We start from the raw sequence: 21309 nt of genomic DNA, 5'->3' as shown, positions 1-21309 counted from the left end.
CAAACAAACAAACGGCAAAGGCAGCAACAACGGGCGACGAGCAAATGCAACTGCAACAACAACCGGTTACCTGGCCTGCACACACAGAAAAAAACACGCCCCTCCCGGGCTTGGCGAGCAAGAGTGACGGGCATATTGCTGGCCCACCGCCCTATAGCTGGCTCCCTCTCTCCCGCGGCGAGCACTGCTTGACAGCGCGACCATCTTGTATGTGCCAGCACACGGACGCACACCAACACGCGCGCACACACGCGTAGGCCGGGCCTCGGCGAAACGGGTTTGCTCGGCCGCGTGCGCGTGTAGTGGTGGTGCGAGAGCAAGCAGCGCCAGTCTTTCCTGTTTGCCGTTCTGCGCTCGTGTGTTCGTTCAGTTCGATTTCAACTGTTGACGTGTTTGCAAGCGTGTTATCGGCGTGCGTCCGCTCGCTCCGTTCGTACTTCGCCATCGACTCTCGTCGCGCCGCGACAACAACAAACCAAGCTCGAGAAACGCGTCGGCAAAAGAAAACCCAGTGTTAACCAACAAATAGCAAGAGCAAAGATCAAAAAACCTAGCAGAAACAAGCAGTGTGCCCAAACAGTGTGCTACGAATGTAAGAAACCGCGTGATCACTGATCATTAGAAACAAAGATCGAAACAAATCGAATCACAATCGAAATGCAATCGAAAAGTTTTTAACGCTAGCCCCGCGCCAAGCCCACTATTCCTATCGAGCGATCAGCCTTTGGAGCCCCCCACTTGAGACCGAACGAAAAACCCCAAAATTGCTGACACAAGCCTTCGAAAAATCTGGCACCTGCGCTTATCAATTTATTGCTATCAACTAAGGCGCGCGGTGGAGAAAAACAAAAACACCAGGAGACATTTAATGAAAAGTGTCTGCTTCTCTATTTCCCTTATCGCCCTGCTTCTGCCTCCGATAGGTAGATAAATTGATTGAGTTTCCGACTCCGAATGCCCTGGTTATTTGCTTTTCCTCCACCTTCGGGAGGTAACAAATTGTGTTGCCTTATCGCCGCGCTCTGTGCGTAGCGCAATTGTCAATCGAACGATAGGCATCTGGCGAAGGCACCTTAAAGATACAGCACACCAAATAAAACCCGGGTCCAACTCCGCTTGTATTATTAATAATTTGTTCGAAGCCAAAGGCAAACAAAGAAGGCAAATAGCCGAAAAAAGAACTCCCGTCTATAGTAATCGCCTCGAAAAGAATTCAACGAGTGCAATGCACACAGCTCGCTGTACAAACATATATGCTATCTATTGCTGATAAGCCAGAAATTCCCCAAAAAATCGGCTACCTGTCTAAATCAATATAGCGCAGTTGTCTCTGCGATACGACTCTTGGGCTCTGCCGTAAGAAGCCCCTGACAGATAGCAGATACCAGATAGCAGATACCAGATGCCAGTTAGCAATCGAAGCTCTTCGATAAACCTCTAAATCGCCTCTAATTGGGCCCACACACAAGACCCGGGAACACCTAGGACACACCTGCCTCTCGGTTTCCAGGCGCCCTCTCACAGACATCCCGCAGATACGTCTCGCATCCTCGGGATCCTTTGTGTGCAAACACTGTGACAATGCAATTGTTGGGACAACATGTTTATTAGGTCCCCTGGGCGGGATCTTGGCCATCCATCAATCAATCCGACGAATGCGAAATACACACTTCGCTGGCCCTCAGCTCTGGCACTTCCCACACTAGCAGCCAGCGTAGAAGCCAAAAGTCCAATCGTAAATCAACTCGCGGTTATCCTGTACAACTGTACCCCGCCATAAAGCCATAAAAACAATTGAACAAAAAATGTAAAGCTCGCGATAGGGGAGAGTGAGTGATAACGCCGGCTACCGTTAAAATCTTATCAACAGCAGACACCAGCCAACTTCTGAAGTTGTTCAACCGAAATTTCTTGTTTTCCCCAGAGTGAAAGAAATTGTGTATGAAAAATGCCTAGCTATTAGAGGAGCGGAAGAGCGCTAGGAACCCCGAGTTGCAGAGAAGACCCGCTGAGATACACAGAGCGATCCGATAGACCCGCTTCCTGCCCCCCGGTAGAACAGAAAAGCATTCAAAATTATACTCGAAATGGATATGACCTCAACAGCGGAGGCTGCCGCTCGCAGCTGGTACGACAGTCCGCGCTTAGGGGGCGGCTCCTCGGGCGGCGGCAACGGGGGCGGGGTCTCGCCCCAGACGAACGGCCTTGGCAGCGCCGGCAGCAGCCTGGCCCACAGCCACCACAGCCTCTCCAGCGGCGCCAGCTCGGCGGGCAGCAGCGTGGGCGTCGGGGCGGCCCTGGGCGGCGGCGGCGGATCCGGCCTGGACACTAGCGACATGAGCGCCTTCTACGCGCTGGAGAGCAACGGACACCACCGGCGCTACTACCCGAGCTACCACCAGCACAGTAAGTGGAGTCCATACTCCCGACTATCCCTAAGATATCTGAAGATCCCGAGTATCGGAGCAAGTATAGATCATCAAAATATCTGTGGCATCCTAACAGTTCAGTTGATATATCAAGTTCTGAAGTAGCAAGACTTTGTTAAATACATCAAATAAAAAAAGAAACACAAAATGTTTGATGTACTCGTATGTCATTTGAAGAACTTATTATACACTCTATAAAGTAAGAATAATATATTTAATAATACAGATAATGTTGATTAGTAATTTAAAAGTTTGTTATTAAACAAATATAAAATATCTTTATAGAAATATCATTATAAAGTATTGATAATACAAATAACAACTCTAGAAATTCCAGAAATTCCATCTTATACAGAACAGAATATTAATACTAAAATCGTTTACATTACATTTCATTCAAATATTTTACAGTTTTAAATTCCTTGTTCTAACATTTTATTTTTGTATATCATTGATTTATATCTAAAAGATACACCAACTGAACTGTAAAGATATCAATGGAAATTTTCCAAATAAGGCAGGAGAGTAGACCCTAGACCCTAACCACCATTTCGATTTATGCCTTATTTAAGTAATTTCTTCCATTTTTTTTCTGTTTTGGTTACCCCTTGGACATTTGTTCTAATGTCATTTCTAATGCGTTTTTAATGAATGTATTTTGGCGGGGGTTGCCTTTGCCCGTGCCTGATAGTCGCCGCTCTAGTTGGTTATTTTTTATGGAGTTCGTGGATGTGGCCACCCACCGCCCTCAAATCGATTGCTTCGCGCCTTTTTTGTGTTGCTGAGTGAGCGTTTCCTGTGGTCGGCCATTGAAATCGGGGAAAGGCTCGATAGAAATCGCCGCTGTCCTGCAGCTAGATTGTATCCATATCCCTAAAACCTGAAATTAAGGTACCAGATAAAAGCCCGAACAATTGAGATACTTTTGGTTTTTTCATTTAAAGTGTCCTTTAAATACCAAATGAAAGTTTTCCACCCTCTCTTTATAACTCTATTAGGCCCGCTGCGAATATCTTCCAAAACCTTAAGTATTATTTTATGGTCACCAGTTCCCCTTTCTCCTAATTGTCTGAAATTTGTTCCTAGGCCAGAAAAGAAAATGATCTCTGCTCGTTAGGGAGGTGGGCTGCCAGCAACCGAAAACAAAAAACCCAGAAGACGACATTATTATATTTCTTTTTCCCCCGTCTTTGGCAAAAGTACCAGGTCTCAGGTGTGTGTGGCGGTGTGTGTAAAGTTCACACGCCTCCAAAAAAGAATTCCAGTTCCGCTAAGTTAATTTTCAATTTGAGCCACCGTTGGCTCTGCTTTCTGTTTTCAGTGTTCAGTTTTCAGCTTTCTGGGCTGCGACGACTGCGACGCGGCTGTCAGTTTTGACAGTTGATGCCCCAAACCATTTCCACTTGGCACTTAGCCTGGCCCAAAGCCCATTGTTGCTGCAGCCTTTGGGCTTTGGTTTTTACTCTTTTCTGTTTATTCTTTCTGTATTATTTGGGTTTTATTGCGGTTTGCATTTTGACAGTTCCACGTAAACGCAGCGAACACCCAAACGTGACATGCATCAATGCGGCGTGGTCGCTGAATTTATTTCCTGCTCTCGGAGTGTGCAAAATTTTAATTTAAAATCCGAGTGCTCGGCAGTGCTGGCCCTGGAATGCCTGGCTAAGTGAGGCTGTGCAACTGCGCAAAGTGATCAATCAGAGCGGGCTGCGAGCGATCCATGGACGTGGATGTGGATGTGGATGTGGATCCGTCCATCCGATCCTTTGCATTTATGTTTAATTCATGTTATTCATATGCCGACTTTATTGATGCTTGATTTGATCCCCCAGTTGCCGCTGTAATTCATTCATGCACTCGGCTTCCATGGGATTCGGGGGATACGACTGCGGATTGCGGATTGCGGATTGCTGACTGCGGACTGGGATTCAAATCGTTTGACAGACAGTTTGTCTGGGGAGCGGAGTGGCATTCGCATTCCCAATCGCATCCATAACGAGCGGCGGGCACCTGTGGCGAGCGTTGATTTTAAAATTCATTAGTCTGCATATGTCACATCTCAGGGGCGGCTTTGGAGGGGGGCTGGGTGCTGGGGGCTGGGCTAAAAAGCCCCCCTTGTCACTGGGCCAATTTAGTTGTCAATTATGAGGGGTCGCCGACTTTACTGGCTGTCATTAGTGGCAAATTAAGCAACTAGGGCGGCATCAGTTTGGCATTCCTTGGCTTACAGGCAAACGCCAATGCAGTTTTAATGGCCAAAACAGCACAAGAGCGCTAACATGCTCGAGAGTCGGAAATTTTTATGATAGCCCAGGCCATAAAAACCAACGACAGCAAATGTGAAATTTAAATTTCAAAAGCAAACATGCCGAAAATTTTGGCAATAACTTTTGTCTGCCCCGTGACCACACACTCGAGTATATATAGCCGGGCTTTTGTTTTATTTTTCTACATTTTTTCATCTTGACTCGCTCTTTTCACAAACATTGGCGATGAAAAATATACACACACATGCAAACTGTTGTTTTGGTGGCCTTTTTTTCGTTTTTTGTTTTGGTATTTCACTATTTGTCTTAGCCATGATTATAATACACTGGGGACAAAGGGTATTTGGGCGAGGGCAATAAAGCAGGAATTTGGTAAATAATTTAAAGCGGTTTTTATTAGGTTTAGGTATTTGAGATAGACACTATAAATAAAATGTAGGAGGCCATTAAGATAATCTCTATTTAATACGCATTTAAACACCATTTGGAAAACAAATGAAATATACAATTATTTCCACTTGGGCTGTGAATTCTTGAGGCGTATGCTCTACATCTTTGAAATAGTACCTTATAATTAGAGCATCTAGAGTTCGTTAGGTCACTCAGAGTATTTTGTATATTTTCCTATTTTTTACTCCGACGGCTGTTAAAGCTCGAGCATAAAATTTATTTTTAATTACCCCAGCCGAGCGTTCGAATGTTTTGGCCTGCAATTCGAACTGCCCGAGTGTATAGCCATTGCACTCGCACCGGGCGAAGGAGAGAGAGGGCCATAGATGCCCCGATAGAGATAGCGATATCTGCGGTCCAAGTTTTCGACAATATTTGTGTGTGTCGTGCATTTCCATTTGTTGTTGGCAACTTTTTGCGCTTATCGGCCAGGCGAAATCGGGCAAATGAAAACTTTTTGCTGGCCGGCAGGCTTCTGTTCATAATTTTCGGCTTGGGCTCGAGCTTAGCTTTTTCCCACAGCCACTTAACGCAAATGTCACGCACAGTGGGCTGCCGCTACAAAGGACATCAACTGCGATGCGGGCCCATTGAGTGCCCCTTTGTTCCCTTTTTTCGCTGCAGCCTGCGAGTTCGGTTGAAAGGCCGAGAAAAACTCGGCTCACAACTAGCCCGGCTACCAGGTGTTGCACTTGAAGCGCTGTCCACTCATAAATTTTCATGTGCCCCAGCCCGAAAGCGAATAAAGTTGAGTTTTCCAAGAAATGACTTGGGCTTTTGGTGGGGCTGGGCCCGTAATAGTTGTTGTAATTTACCGACTGCAACCACGAGGCTTGTGGCTCATGGCCCATGGCTTATAGCATATAGCACATGGCGTGCCTGGCCAGAATCTCGGCGGCAAATCTTAATCCCGGTGCGCAGCTTTTCAGCGAATTGTGTGCGAGTGGATGGCCTATAAAAGTGAGTTATGGTATTGCAATTGAACAGCTGGGCCACCGCTGCGTATGATTGATGTGCACTTTTTGGGTGGCTCTCGGCCTCAGCCCTTTCCCCGCCCCCTCCCGCCCTCTCCCTCTATTTAATTTGCCTTGATTAAAGTGTCTTGCCAAATCAAGCCACATCAATTATGACCCAAATTCCTGGAAGCATTCCCTCTACTTAGAAGATTTCGCCTCGTACGATCCATTGAGCGGCAAAGTTGAATTGCTGTTTTGCGTTGTACATATTGCTCGTTGCATCGACAGTGGCCGGTCATTCATTCCGCCGCACATGTTGCTGCTGTGCCGGCGATGTTGCTGCTGTGCTTTTGCTGCTGCTGCTGCTGCTGGCGCGATGTTTTAATTAGTCGTGGCACAGCGAACTGTCTTTGCTTAATTAAATGACATAATTATAAGAATGTGGCGAGCGGAGGCAAAGGGGGGCATGGAAACAGAGCCCGGCCTACGCCAAAATGCCACATGCAACACGTGATGTTGCTGTCGTTGACACTGCCTGGCGATGCTTCAATTAATTTGCACTCCAGCAACAGTTGTTGTTGCTCTGGCTCCGCAGTTGCTGCTTTGCATGCCGCAGAGCCAAAGGTGCCGCCACATTGTCCATTGTCCAATGCAGCAGCAGCAGCAGCAGCAACAGCAACAGCAACTGCAGCAGCAACATTCCCATTGGCAACACGTTTCGCATTCTAATTTGACATTCGCCGGACTGCGGCTAGTTTGCCTAGTGTGAACAGCTGTCCTTCAATCACTATCAATGTCGCCCGATGTTGCTGTTGCTATGTTGCCGTTGCCGTTGCCGTGTTGCTGTTGCCGTTGCCGTTGCTGTTGCATCAATCTGGCCAAGATGGCGACTGCCTGCCCGGCTCCTTTAAAGCTCGCCGCCTCCTGCTTCTGGCGAACTGGGCCGGAAGTCTTGGCCTGCCGAGAATCCAGGGCCTGTCATTTGTCAGCCGCGATTTCCAGGAACGCCACATCTCCACAAAACACACCTATATACATGCGTCTATAGAGGGGAATACGAATATGGTTATGTATGCCCTGTGATGTGGCATCATCAATAAGACGGCTACCGGGCCTCGTTATTAATTTGTTAAATCAAAAAGCAGCTCCGCGGCGATTTATATCGCCAGGCGAGACAAAAGCTTACGCACGGCAGCAACATGTTGCTGTTGCTGCTGTTGTTGTGATTTGTCTAACACAGCGAGCGGTCAGTTGGCCAGACAAAAGGAGCCCAGGCACAGCAGCATTCATTAATTTTGAAGGAGCAGCAGCCACAGGAGTTGCAGATGCAGCAGCAGCATCAGCAGCAACGGCTGCGGCAGCAACATGTTGCCGGCTTTCGAGCTCCCTCGGCACGATTTGTGAATGCAATTACAATATTGAATATTAGCGCATTGTTGCTGCCCCCGCTGTCAATGCAGCAGCAAGAGCAGCAACTGCAACAACAGCAGCAACTGCAGCAACGACGGCGGCAACATTTGTGTGCTGCCGCTGATAAATTGCGGCTAATACATTTGTGCAGCCGTGTTTGGCTTGTGGTCCCATTGCAGTGTCAAGTTTACAAATGACTTTTGCGACATTCGCCTGTGCCGATCTTTAGCGCTGATCTCGCCCGGATAACCAAATCAAACTCGAATTAATCAGACAGAGTGGAGTCATTGTACTGCCCGGCAAATTGCTTCCTAGAAAGGCTAACTATCGATTTAGAACAATCTTACCGAGAACTCGCAGATTGGACCACCTGTAAGGGGGCTCTAACAAATGACGCCTCTCTAATTAACATTTGTCAATGTTTGCCCAGCTTCGATGGGCATTCAAAACCAGTTTGAGGTCCCCCAAAAAACATAAAGAACTTGGCGATTCCTTGTCCCCAGATCACACAGATCTCGGAAATATGTGTCGCAAGAGACGCCGCCAAAAATTTGTTGGCAATGCGCGTGCAGCATTCAAGATCCCAAGGAGCAACATCACGATTCTCGATTTTCGCTCCGCGTTTGCAGCCTTTTTTGGGGGGGCCGCCGCCGCCGAAAAACGCTGAAAAACTGTTTAGCATAATTTTTGAGCCGGGGCATCCAGTGCCATCATCATCTTTTGTTGGCGGCGCGTGTGTTTAATAAAATATTTTATTAATATGCGAATATGCCGCAGCAGCAGCAGCAGCAGCAGCCACAGCCGTGCTGGACACACAGCAGCAACTTGGTGGCCAGAGAGTCCCAGAGTCTCGAGGTCGCATCAATTGAATTTCTCAAGCTCTGGGGGCTTATGAATTTATGCAACGTTTTGTAGCGATGTTTTTCACTTTTTTTCGAGGCATTTCTCTCCGACCCATTGTCTCTGCCCGGCCCTTTGTTGTGATAAATGTCAACGCGTTCTTATTTATGACATGTGAAGCAGCGCCCGCCGGTGGTCCAATCGCCATGTACCCAGTGTATCCAATGCACCCAATCCCTGTGGCAGAAATCACCGGCAAGCCAACTTGTCAGCGAGGAACTGGGCAAACACTTTGCGCGATCACTTCAAACGCAGCCTTTGAGTGACCAAATTTGGTTGTGCCACATAAAAACTTGTCAATTTTAATGATTTCGCTGACGCTTCGAACTGTCATAAGTGCGCCCGAAGGCATTTCTCCGCGCAGGACTCGCGCATCCTTTGGCGGGGTGTGCGCTCATTAGCCGAAGGCCGCGGCGGAAGAAGAAGAAACTGTCAGGTTGACAGAAAGTCTGACAGAAAGGCTGACTGACAGGCCAGCGTTGCATTCGCATTTGCATAAGTTGCAGTTAAAGTTGGCATTGCGTGGCCAGGATTCCAGTTCAATGCACGCGCCTTTTTGTGCCACTGCAACCGCATTATTAGCATTTTTTTATATATGTGTTTTCTTTTTACCATTTTTTCTTGCTCACCCACCACCAACTAGCAAATGGCCACAAAAATGGCGCACTTCAGCAGACCCAGCCCAACTCCCATTGCCGCTCGCCGCTGCTGTTGTTGTCAACGTGTTTTCCCATTTTCCTGCCTTTTTTGTGGCTGCCACATTGTGGCACGTATGCAAAAGCAAAGCCAAAAGCAAAAGCCAAAGCCGGGCCACGCAATTCACACGTTGGCCCAAACAAGCTGGTTAACTGGTTGGCTCTCATTGTGTTTCCTCACATTTTCCTCCTTTTTCGGAGCGAAATTCCCGTCGCGGCGCAGCAGCTCTGTCCTGGTAATGCGTCAATTATAAAGCAATTAATAACCCAGAGAATTCCTCAAAAAATACGAAATATTCATGTTTTTTCCAGGGCGGTGCGTTGTGCAACGGCATAGCTTACAAGTCGCGGCTGCCGCGGCGGCTGCCGCTCCAGCTACTTGAGTTATTAAACGCATTATCATAAATACAATTGACAACTTATGACTAATGATAAGCTGGCATGCAACGCTGATCCGGGGGCTGCAAATAAAGTGTTAATAATATAGATGGCAGCGGCAGCGCAGTTTGCGCTTAATAATGCAGCCTGCCTCTGTCAGTCATTCCGTCAGTCACTCAGTCAGTCAGGCAGTCCTTCGGGCACTCTTGCCGTCATTCAGTCATTCAGCCAGTCAGTCAGTCAGTCAGTTGGAGTCACGCAACTGCAGAAAGCAAAGAAATAATTAAAACAAACAAGCGCGCAAAATGCTAAGCAGTCGGGAGACCCAAGTTTCAGCCTCAGTTTCAGCTTCAACTTCAGCTACTGTTGGAGGTGCACTGAGAGAAAGGTTGCCCCACGTAAAGTTCATTAAAAAATTATGAAAACTAAACGAACTAGCTCTGTTGGTACATTTACGGATAGAAAGTAACTTAATATACCAAAAAAGTGTATTTCAGGGATACATTATTCGGTTCTCTTTGGTTTTATTTATCAAAAAAAATTTTAAATTTAAAATACTTACAAAATAAATTACTGATTGATTTGTTATAATACAAATTAGAGGTTCAATAACCACTTCAATACTTTATATTTATTGCAGTTCAAACTTCAGAATCTCTCAATATCCTATTTAAAAAACAAAGTATACTAATTATATTTTATTGCTGGGTTTTATGGTCAGTTCCAAGTGTTTTTTAATGTCTGACAACTTAACGAGCTTAATAACCTTTATTAATATTCAAAACATTAGCTAAATATACAAACATTTCATTTTATTGGCATATAATTAAAGAGAAGACAAGATATTTGACAGTAAACTTTTTTAACAGAACTTTTAAAGGCTCAAGATCAAGTTCAATTTCCTCATAAATTCCTTAGATACTTTCCAAGTCCTATTTGTTTTTTTAATAAACCCAAAGATGTGGTTATTTTGCCCGTGCACATCTACAACTATCAAGGTGTCTTCGAGCGGCCAAAACTGACCTACCTGCCGAGCTCTCGATCTCGCTGGCGGTGGTGGCTAAAACTGGAATCCGTTATAGTTTATGGCCCGTTGCTGGCTGTTGTTGCTGCTGCTGCGCTGCCACCGCTGCATGCTTAAACAATTTCCAATTTTGGAGCAGGTGTAACAGCGCCGCCGAGAGACACTTGACCGCATTTTGGAGCCACGCGCCTACAACAGCAACATCAAATCGCCCGGCGAGCAGGTGAAAAGAAAAGTCCTTGTTTCTCGAGGGTAGCTCAGGCTATAAATTAAGCCACCGCCTGCAGGCACTGGGCCTTCGGAGAGGGGGGTCCGAGGTCCTGAAGGAGCTGCAGGATTGCCTCGTCCTCTGGCCGTTCGCATGATTGATTGTTGGCCTCGGTGGCAGGAAGCAGCTGAATCAGCTGAATCAGCTGAGGCGACTGAATCAGCTGAAAGGGCCAAATCCAAATCCACTAATCGACCGGCCCTCTGACATGTCACACAAGTTCGCTGGAAGAACGGCTAAGGATCTCTCGTTTCACTCATTTGCGGATTTGATTTCCGTCGATTGATAACGGCGCCCAGCCTCCGCAGCAGCCCTAAACCAATCCTTTGGTGTGAATTTAATTTACCAGCGAGAGCAGGAGACACAAATCCCCTCTCGGCCTTATCAAGATGGTTCGCCACCCTGCGCAGCTTGGCTCTGTTGTCCTCGCCCATTGAAATTCAAATGATGCGATGGCCGAAATGATAACTTGGCCGGCAGCTGATGCATTTAACTAATTGAAGCCATTTCATTTCCCGCTGCTTTTCTCCTCTGATTTCGGATTTCTGATTTCTGCCAGCTCCGAAGACTCACCTGCTGTTTCCAACTGTCATCTTCAAATGTCCAACACGTCCGGCTAAGTGCACACAAGCCGGCCTACGAACGGGTATCTGTAAGATATAAGCATATATTCAAATACATTAATTATGTCATTCACGTCGGCGTCAAGCGTCAGCTTCGATTGCAATTAAAAGGCGCTTTAAGCCGGGTTTTCGGCTCCAGTTCGGCCTTATAGATGGACAGGCGCTGAGAGCGTTGAGCGCTGTCAAACGCTTTTAAAACGCCACAGAAACGTCCAAGCGAGAGAGTGGCGAACGGGCCAAAAGAGAGCGGCGGCTTTTCGGGGCTTTGATCTGTCAGCTTGAAGAAATCAAGCGCAGGCCAAAAGCTTCAAAATGTTGTTGGCTCTTTTTTCTTAGCCGTTTCTGGTGCTGTTGTTGCTGTGTAGAACGTGTCAGGCTAGCTGGTTTTTTGTTGCTTTTTAACCTGGAGACGACCAAGGGCAGTGTTTTCCACCAGCACGAGCTTTGCATACCGCCCGGCTAACAACAATAACATCGGCAAAAAATGTCGTTCTTTTTGTTTCAAGTTTGCAACTTTAATTGCTGTGTACTCAGCTTGATTTATTAGCGAATTGTTTTATACGACCAGCAGCAGCAAAAGCAGCAGAAACACAAAAAAGGTAGTAAAAACGAGCGAGCCAAATGTGAGTCATGCAGCTGCGTATATAAGCCGGGATTAACATTAACAGCCCGCCGATATCGCCGACACCATCGGCTGGCAAATTGAAAGTTTCGCCAGGCCAATTAGAGAACGCATCGGACATTGATTTGGCAACGGGCTGAAAGATGCAACCGTCTGAGTGTATAATTTAGCGTGACCAATGGTATTATTTTACTCGATCTGCGCAAATTACATACACCCGAGATGCGATGACGACTTCATACGGCTATTGTGTATCTTTGTTTGAGAGGTTCCACTTTGTCGTTGGCGCAAAAGTGTGAAGTCTGCACAGCAGATCGGGAAAAGCAATAAGCACATTTGATTGAGGCATTGCACTGGGGCAAAAGTGTTCCCAAGAAGGGATCCACGGTTGTTCTGGGGGAACTTCTGCTTCTGATGATGCTGCTGCTGCTGCTGCAGCTAATTTCTATAATCAGGCACACGTACATATAATATCGCCACTAAAGCACTGTTATTAGGATAATCAAATGGGTATTATCGCAGCCAGCGATCTGGCCAAAGCAGCGGTCCAGCGATCCATCGATCGGGTCTCGGGCTTTTCCATCTACCGAAGGCTGAATACACTTATTAATGGGTATTAGGGATAAGATAAAGTTATCATGGCAAAGATTTTTCTGAAAAAAAAAACGTTTTATCATGGGGGTTTTAAATAATTTTAATAATTAAACGTATTTATCCTGATATTTTCTTAACTTAGCAGAGCTACTTATCTTTGGAAATACCTTTCATCTCCGAAAATAGAGCATTTGCAATTCTCCAAGCCTTTCTTCAACGCAATTTTCCTTCGAATCTCGTCTTGATTTGGCCTAATCCATCTCGCCGTCCAACGAACTGACCTACTGTTGGCCAACCAGCTTGGCCTGCAGTTGCTGTTGCTCCTGCCGCTGTTGCCGTTGCAGTTGCTGCTGCTGCTGCTGCATAATCAAAAATAATTTCACATACAAACAAGCCCCGAGGGCCCGAGACTTGCGACTCTTTGGGGAGCTGCAGCCAATATTAATGATAATAATAAGAATAAGTGCGCCCCAAACAATTGCAACGTGCCTGCCCGCACACCCATTGCCCCCCGCTCGAAAGTCGAAAAACACCCGCTGCGAGGATATGGGGATCTGTCGGATCCGTCGATCCAACCGCCTGGGATAGCATAGGATCCGAGCCGATCCGATCCAAGCCGATGCGATGCGATCCGATCGATGGAGTAACCGGCAGCATTGGCGCACATAAATCTCACTTGGTGTCTGCTAAATTATACACTGCCAGACATTTAGGCTACACTTTTAGCCCGGCCAAAAGCCGAGGTGAGCCGGCCCGAGCCGTTGATCGATCTTTTTAGCTCTGGGACAAAAGTTTAACGCGATTGTTTATGATACAAATTAAACAATTTATGACAATGCAGAAGTCCCAGTCGCAGTCCCCCCTCTCGGAGCCAGCTCTTTGGTCTTGGCCATATGCAAAGTTGTTGGCCCGAAGGCCGCGAGCAATGAATGGTTGGTGGTTCCATCGGTGGTCAGAGGTTCTGAGGCGGCTCTTTCTCTCTCTTGGTGTTTTTTCCTTTGGCTGGCTGGTGTTTCATAAATTATAACGCAGCTTTTCCGCAAATTTGCGCGGCAGCCACGGAGGAGAGAAGAGAAGACAGTACAAAAACAACGTCATTTATTACGAATTTTGATCGCTTCTGGTCGCGGCTTAGTCGGTTAATCTTCGTTATAAATTTGGGCCATAATTGATTTAATGCAGCATTTAAGTTGATGCGACGCACAGCCAGAGTTTATTAAATTCTTAACCCCCGTTTTCGTTTCGATCTCTTGTCCTTTCAGCATCCCGCATGCCCTCCACCCATGCCTCGCCCCAAGTGTGCCGGCCCCACTTCCACACCCCGCTGAGTCCCTGGCTGACCAGCGAGCACAAGTCCTTCGCCCCCGCCAGCGCCTGGAGCATGGGCCAGTTCGCCTGCCCCCAGGAGCCGCAGGTGGAGCACAAGCTGGGCCAGATGGGCCAGAGCCACCAGACGACGGCCGCCGGACAGCACTCGTTCCCCTTCCCGCCGACGCCGCCAAAGGACTCCACGCCCGACTCCGTGCAAACCGGTCCATCCGAGTACCAGGTGAGTGTGATGCACTGCTTCGATTACCAATGTCTTCGGGCCATCGAGCGATGGCCGATTATTTCGATTAAGTTTTGTTAATGGAATGGGGAAACTCTATGTACAGTATCTATAGATATACGACTTTTTAGGAGAATTCTAAAGCCCTTAAGTTTCCTTATATTAATGTAATAATGTAAATAATTAATATCAACTTATATCAATATCGATATTTATCGATTCTTAAAAAACATTAATATTCTCAAAGTTATTTTCTTGTAAGTAAACTATATTTTTAGAATTTGTGTAGGCTTATCAAAAGATAAATAAAATTATATATATAAATTATAATTTAAAAGTATTAATTCGATCAAATCGATAACAACTGATACAGCTTTTATCGATAAGAGTAAAGCTTTTATCGACTGATAGCTTAAAGAGCAGACTTCAAAGTGAAAAGATTTCTTATGGGCCAGTATTTCGGAGTTTAAGAACTATTTAGGGGTTTTAAGAAAAGAAATCTCTTAGTGTTATTCTACCTTGTGAACTTATAAGTATTTCCCTCTCCTTGCAGGCCGTGATGAACGCGTTTATGCACCAGCAGGCCACGGGCTCTACCTCACTGACGGACGCCAGCTGTGCGCTGGACATCAAGCCGTCGATCCAGAACGGCAGTGCGAGCGGATCCTCCGGCAGCGGCACCACCCACACGTCGACGCCCAAGCAGCGCGAAGGTACCACCAGCACCACTAATTCCAGCTCCAACTCCACCAGCAGCAGTCAGCAGCAGCAACAGCAGCAGCAGCAACAACAGCAGCAGCAGCAGAGCAACAGCAACAGCAACACCACCGCCAGCAGCAACACATCCGCCTCGTCATCCGCCGCAGCAGCCTCCCTGTCCGCCGCCGCAGCCGCCGCCTCCGCAGCTACATCCTCGAACGGACTGTTCGACGGCACGGCGCAGGCGTACAGCAGCGGCGGCGGGAGTGGCGGGGGCGGTGGAGGAGGCGGCGGTGGCTCCGGTGGCTACGACACCAGCAGCTATGCCTCCTACCACCATGCGGCGGCGCACCACCAGGCAGCGGCGGTGGCGGCGGCGAATATGTTCCAAAGTTCCTCGGTGGCCGCGGCTGCAGTGCGTCACAGCATGGCCGCTGCGCAGGTGCACCACCACCACCATCACCACCACAGTGGCCACCACCATGGCGGCTCGTCCTCCTCGGGCATGCACGGCCTGGGCGGCTCGGTGGGCGTGGGCGGCACCGCCGGCATGGGCAGCATGAGCGGCAACAGCGGCGGAGCGGGATCGCTGAGCGGTCACAGTGGCGCCGGCAGCAACGCGGGCAGCAGCGGTCTGGATGTGAAGCCCGTGCGGACCAAGCCGCGGACAAGTGCCGGTAAGCAAGACAAAGCCTATAGACATTATGCGATCTCGGTGTGGGTGAATAATCATTGTTACTCGCCATCGATTGTTTAACTTAAACCTTACCTTTAACTTTATGTTTACGTCAGTGTTGTGTGCAATGAGATTGTTTACGGGGATTCAATCCACCTTGTAAGCAGCCTCAAAGTGAAGCACTTATTGTTTGGTTTTCACTTTAGTTTGTAGTTATCATTTTGGAAACCCCCACCCAACATCCCGCTTACTTTGATTGCCATTGCTCTTTCACACGCTCACGTGGGAAGTTCAAGCCCGAGTCCAAGCCAGCTCTTCATCACTTAACTCCTGCTCCATAAAAAGGGGGAAGCCCCAGCCCATGCCCATTCTCCCACTTGACATGTGCTCGGGAGCAGCATGCTGGCCACATTCCCGCCACTTGAGCATGTTTCCTGCCTCGCGGCCAGCGTAAAAATATGCAGAAAGATCCCAGGGCAAGGGCCTTTCCCCTCCTTCGCCTCCTGCTCCTCCGCCCGTTGCGTATACGCCGTGTATTCGCCTGCCATGAAATCAGCACATTACAATGACAACAACGGCAACAACAATAGCTGCAACTGCGGCAGCAACTTCAATGCTATTGTCAACGCTTTGCTCGGCTCCAGTGGCTCATGATGTTGCTGCTGTTGTGGTTGTTAATTACTTCATGTTGCTGCTGCTGTTGCTGTTGTTGCTGCCTCTGCTGTTTGAAAAGACCCACCACACAAACAAGCACACATTCGTTCGCATTCGCTGCGGAAGTTGCAGGCTGCTGCACCTGCTTTAGCGTTGCGTTTTTGCATGGCCCGACAGCAGCAGCAACATCGGCAGCAACAGCAACAGCAACAACGACATCTTTATAGCTGCCACTTGCCACATGCGTGAGGGTCGCTCTGCTGCCACAGCCAACCCCCAAAAACAAGCGGCCAAACCAGCTAAGGAGAACCAGCTGGCAAAGGCAAACACCGCAGCAACATTAGTCACAGCAGCAACATTAGCCTGCTAGTAGCAATATTAGTTGCAAGAACAGCTCCCTTAACTTCCAGTTAAGTTCTGTTAAGGGAAAAGTATGTGAGAGCTAGCTTTTATAAGGGGAAAATATGATAATCTGCGGAGGCAGACAAACTCTGCCAACGGAGCAACGTTGCAACAACTCTCTTAACTTCCAGTTAAATTCTGTTAGGGAAAAGATATGTGAATGTCAGCTTTTATTAGGAGAAATTCTAATAATCTATCCATTCAGTTGGGAAAACTACTTAATCTGCCACTGGATCAACTTTCTGGCACGGCAGCCACACCATCTGTTAGCGCCGTCTAACCTCTGGTTAAGGGCAAATCGTTACCGCGCACTTTTCGCACCACTGCAATTGTTCGTTCGTTCGTTCGCTTGTTACAACACAAAGAGCACACCTTGCTTTCCAGCTGCACCCACCGAATGCAAATAGATTCGTAACCCTCGTATGAGCCATATAATCATGACTGTGTCAAGAGACAGCCACAAATGAGGAAGCAGCATCGCCCAAAGATACTCGCACTGCGAAAAAAATACTTCAGCCTGCCTGACAAAACGCTTGCAGATTTTATTTTATTTCATTCTCCAGGCCCGACGACAGTTTCTTCTCCTTTTTTGTTGTCATTCCTTTGGCCGGCCCCAAGTTAACTAACCAAGAGATGAGGAGAAAAAACATTGTCTGCCTTCGTTAGTCCCATCCCGGCAGCATCTTGTTGCCTGTATTTATTTATCGTTTATCGCATCGCTGGCGATAAGTTTTTCGGGCGCAAGAACATGTGTTGTGGCTTTTGTGGCTCGTTGCCACTGCAACTTGGCCAGGGAATTGATTGGATGCCATTTGGGCTTTTGTCAGGTGAAAATAAAAAATGTTGTGAATGAGCTTTAAGTAATTGATATGGGTATGGACACTCGCGATTCGCGGTCGGGACCTTCGTCTCTGTATTCTGGATTGTGGGCTATGGGATGCCCAGATCTCCAGTTCCAGCCCAGCTCCTCTCGCATACCTCGCTTCACTCAATCAGGACTTAAGCCCCGAGCAGCGGGCATTGTTCCTTTGTCCGCGCTTTGACAGCTGTGGCCTCAAAATGAGGCGCTTGCCATTTATTTGCGGCATGCACCCCCAGCCCTATGTCCCTCCAACCCACGACCATTTATAACCCCTTTCGATCGCGCCACTCGCATACTATTCATTTTTACCACTCATTTAATTAATTTAATTCGTTTGTTCCCTATATGTTTTTTAGTATTTTAAGCATTTTCATTTCTCGAAATGTTCGAAATAATCAACAGCAGCAACAACAACTATTTACTCACACATCCATGTGTCTTTTGTCTTGCTCACCAGTAATTGTCTCTATCTTAACTATCCTAACCAGCCCATAAATCTGTATATTAATCCAAACAACTAATTAAAACGGAGATTCTCAGGATCTCCCCCTCTCCCGCGGTGTCGATCTGCTGCCCACATGCACACAAATTAACGAGAAAAAGGTACAACACATAAATTCTAGACAATTATGGCCCACTGACGCCAAATGTCAAATCAAGCAGCAACAGTTAGTTGGACCTTTAGACCCCGAAGCGAGGGCCCGCGGAGAGGAGGCAGCCGAGGAAGGCTGCCAAATCAGGCCCTAAAAACAGGTTCAGTTTCGGTTTCAGTTTCAGTTCGGGGTACGGGGCTCGGGTTCGGGCTTGAGTTTTGGGACCCAGACAATGTCACACCGTAAAAAACAACCGGCGTCGAAGAAATACCAAAGTGTGCACAAATTTCCTGGAAATTACAGCCAGATGATGGCTGGCTGGGCCCCTGGACCACAGCAGATGATGTAAGTGGCGGGGGTAGCGCAGCGGTTTGAGGTGGAAAACAGTTATAAGCAGGCTACTAAATCATAGGCCAACCTGCTACGTGTTTCTCCCTGGAAAACGAAAATAAAAATAAATAAAACCGAGACGGGCTAGAGGGAAGGCAAAACAAAGGCGAGGGAAATCCTAAAACAAATGCCTCGGTGGCCATAAAACACAGAGGTCTGGCCACAGGATCGCTATAAATAGAAGTCGAATCAAAAAGTAGTTAGGCCCCAGAGTTCCCAGTGCGCGTGCGCAGCAGCCCTCAGTTGTATTCCCTTTCAATTTCGGCCAACTTGGCTGCCTTTTTGTGTTGTCAAAAGTGGGCACGTAGGGTAAGAACATCATTAACACGTTTGATTTATTAACTGCCGAGTGGATAGTCCGATTTGCGATCCCCACCACTTTCCGGGAAGCTGAAAAGCTGAAAAGCTGAAAAGCCAAAGGAAACCCCCAACAATGGCCAGCCACACTTTATGGCTTAATGCGAGGGAAAACAAGAGCTCTCCTTTTATGCTATGTAAATGCCAGGCACTCGACGATGGCCTTCCGTTGTTCTGCTTTATGACAAACTAATAAATGCATAAAGTTTTCAATTTTTCAACGGCTTCTGTTCGAGGTGCAAACCGAAGACAGCTGTGGCCTGCATAAATATGCATGACTGGGGCAGGTGAAAATTTATAGCTATATATGGGGCAAGGGGATGCTAAAAAGATACAGAGCTACGGAGAAATTCACAGCAAAAGTTGACTTTTCCCCGCCATAATTTATGCAATTTTAATTCAGTGGGTGGTGCTCCACTGATTGGCGGCACTTTTACGCAGAAAAAGACAGAAGAAAAGGCAAACACGCCCTGCGGCAATTAAAAAAGTGCCATAAAAAATCCACGAAAAATAAACCAAGGCCCGGCAAACTTGCGATTAAATGGAAACAAATGAACTGTTTATTTAACGCGCCTGGGGCAGTTCCCAAAAAACAAAAAACACAAGTAAAAAACAAACCAAAGAGATTACTTGACCACATGCTGACCAGCGCGGGGAGTGGGCAAAACACGCAGAGCGTTTTATTTAATTTCTTTGAAAGCTCAAGAACAAAATGCCTGAAATGCCAGGAGACAGGACACCGCAGGGCCCCGCAGGACACGTGTGACAATGGCTGCGTGAAACAAATCACAAATCACGTGAGGCGAACCCCCCGAAATATGAAAATAAAATAAAGCCCGGTTCTGTCATCAAAACGCAACTGGAATTCCCCTAATGGCATTTCAGCAGGCGACGACCGGTTGACAAACGCACTTAATGAGATCCCTGCTTTTTTACCTTTTTGTTTCGTTTGGGGCGCGCCTTTGGCCAGTGGCTAATATTCAATAAAAAGTTATGCTCATGTGGCCATGTAAAAAGGCTGGCTTAATTAATTACGCCAGCGGCAGCGGCCTAAAACCCAAAAGCCCACAAAAGTAGCGTTAAATCTCTCGGTTTTCTTTTTAGCCCGGCTAATGGGGGCTATTCGGGGGGAGTGACTCTGTGCCTCTATGAGTTTATGACTAAATTTCAATTTCAAAACAAGCTCACAAACAAAGACTCGAAGCATTAAACACACAGAGCGCAGAAAAAAACCGAAATAATGAAGCCCATTTAGTGGCGTCATTAAATGAGTCGGGGAAAAGTCGGGGGAGTTCCGTGGAGAAAACTCGGGGTCCACGAAAAAGAGAAGACAACTGTAATATGGAACGTTAATAACGCGTTACATTTGCAACTTCATCTCGCTCCCTGGGGTCAAATCAACTCTGCTTACAAATTATGACTAAACTTATTCAAATGAGGCTGCCTTACAGTTAGCCTCCGGGGCGAGAAAGAGAGGGCCCTGCGGGCGAAAGAAAGAGAGGGGGCGTCGAACTGCAGTCACTAGAACGAAGTCGCTGTCGCTGCTTAATTAAAATGTGTAAAGTCAGCAGAGGCAGTGTGCGAGAGGGACGGCGGCAGGGCCCGCGAAAGAGACGGGGCTACGCGGCCGACCCCAGCGAATCCATCATTTCCGCTTCCATGCGTTTGCCCAGCAACCCAAAAAAAGAGTATAAAAAAGAATGTTAAAAAACCAGGAAAAAACTAAGGAAAAATACAGCACACACAAAAACAAAAGACATCAAAATGACTGAGAAACAGCTGAAAAATGCTGCCCGCCGCCGCTGTTGCTGCTGCCCCTTCTGCTGCTGCTGCTGCTGTGCATCATGTTGTTGTCGCGCGCTTTGGGTTAACATTAACCCATACAACGCATACAAATGTGCGGAAGACAGTGCCCCCAGAAAGTTCGCCAGCACCGTCGCCCAAGAATGCGACACGGAACGAAAATAATATCTCATTTAAGCCACTTTTTCAGGTCGCATTTTCCACGTCATTTGGTGTATGCCACTAAAACCTTGATTACAGAACAAGTTTTCTGCAATTGTTAGCAAGCTACCATCCTGTAATAAATATTTTCATATAACGTACATAGTTTTCGAAATATTTTTCAATAACATCATAATAAAACATCACCGAATTTAGAACTTTGCGAAAACTTGGTCTGTAATTCATCAAAAAAACCTAAAAACTGCATTTAACAAATAATAATTAATCTATTAAACCCTTTAATATACCCTTTATAAATTCGAAACCTCTCCTATAACATTTGCATATCTGATCATTTTTGCAGAGGGACGCGAGTGTGTGAACTGTGGCGCCACATCGACGCCACTGTGGCGACGCGACGGAACGGGACACTATCTGTGCAACGCCTGTGGCCTGTACTACAAAATGAACGGCCAGAACCGACCCCTGATCAAGCCAAAGCGAAGACTGGTGAGTTGAATACCGCATAGATACGCAGATACACGGATACACGGCCCGCTGGGTTAA

At 47.1% G+C, this 21309-nt stretch overlaps 1 protein-coding gene across 2 annotated transcripts in view; it reads left to right on the top strand.

The window, feature by feature from the left end:
- Positions 1 to 351: 351 nt before the first annotated feature.
- LOC108031679 (GATA-binding factor C) overlaps positions 352 to 21309 on the top strand; it is a 35156-nt gene continuing 14198 nt past the window's right edge. Inside the window, exons 1-5 of one of the 2 annotated variants that reach the window (XM_017105321.3) lie at positions 352 to 592; positions 1925 to 2406; positions 13879 to 14165; positions 14719 to 15541; positions 21107 to 21252. In XM_017105321.3, the coding sequence (XP_016960810.1) occupies positions 2088 to 2406; positions 13879 to 14165; positions 14719 to 15541; positions 21107 to 21252 (1575 nt within the window). In that variant the 5' untranslated portion in view covers positions 352 to 592; positions 1925 to 2087. The remainder of the gene's footprint in view (positions 593 to 1924; positions 2407 to 13878; positions 14166 to 14718; positions 15542 to 21106; positions 21253 to 21309) is intronic. The other variant, XM_017105322.3, reaches the window with a different exon arrangement.

Source organism: Drosophila biarmipes, chromosome 3R (assembly GCF_025231255.1).
Source record: "Drosophila biarmipes strain raj3 chromosome 3R, RU_DBia_V1.1, whole genome shotgun sequence".
Classification (NCBI taxonomy): Eukaryota; Metazoa; Arthropoda; class Insecta; order Diptera; family Drosophilidae; genus Drosophila; species Drosophila biarmipes.
The sequence above is the reverse complement of the archived record's forward strand: the minus strand, read 5'-3'. Positions and strand labels throughout refer to the sequence as shown.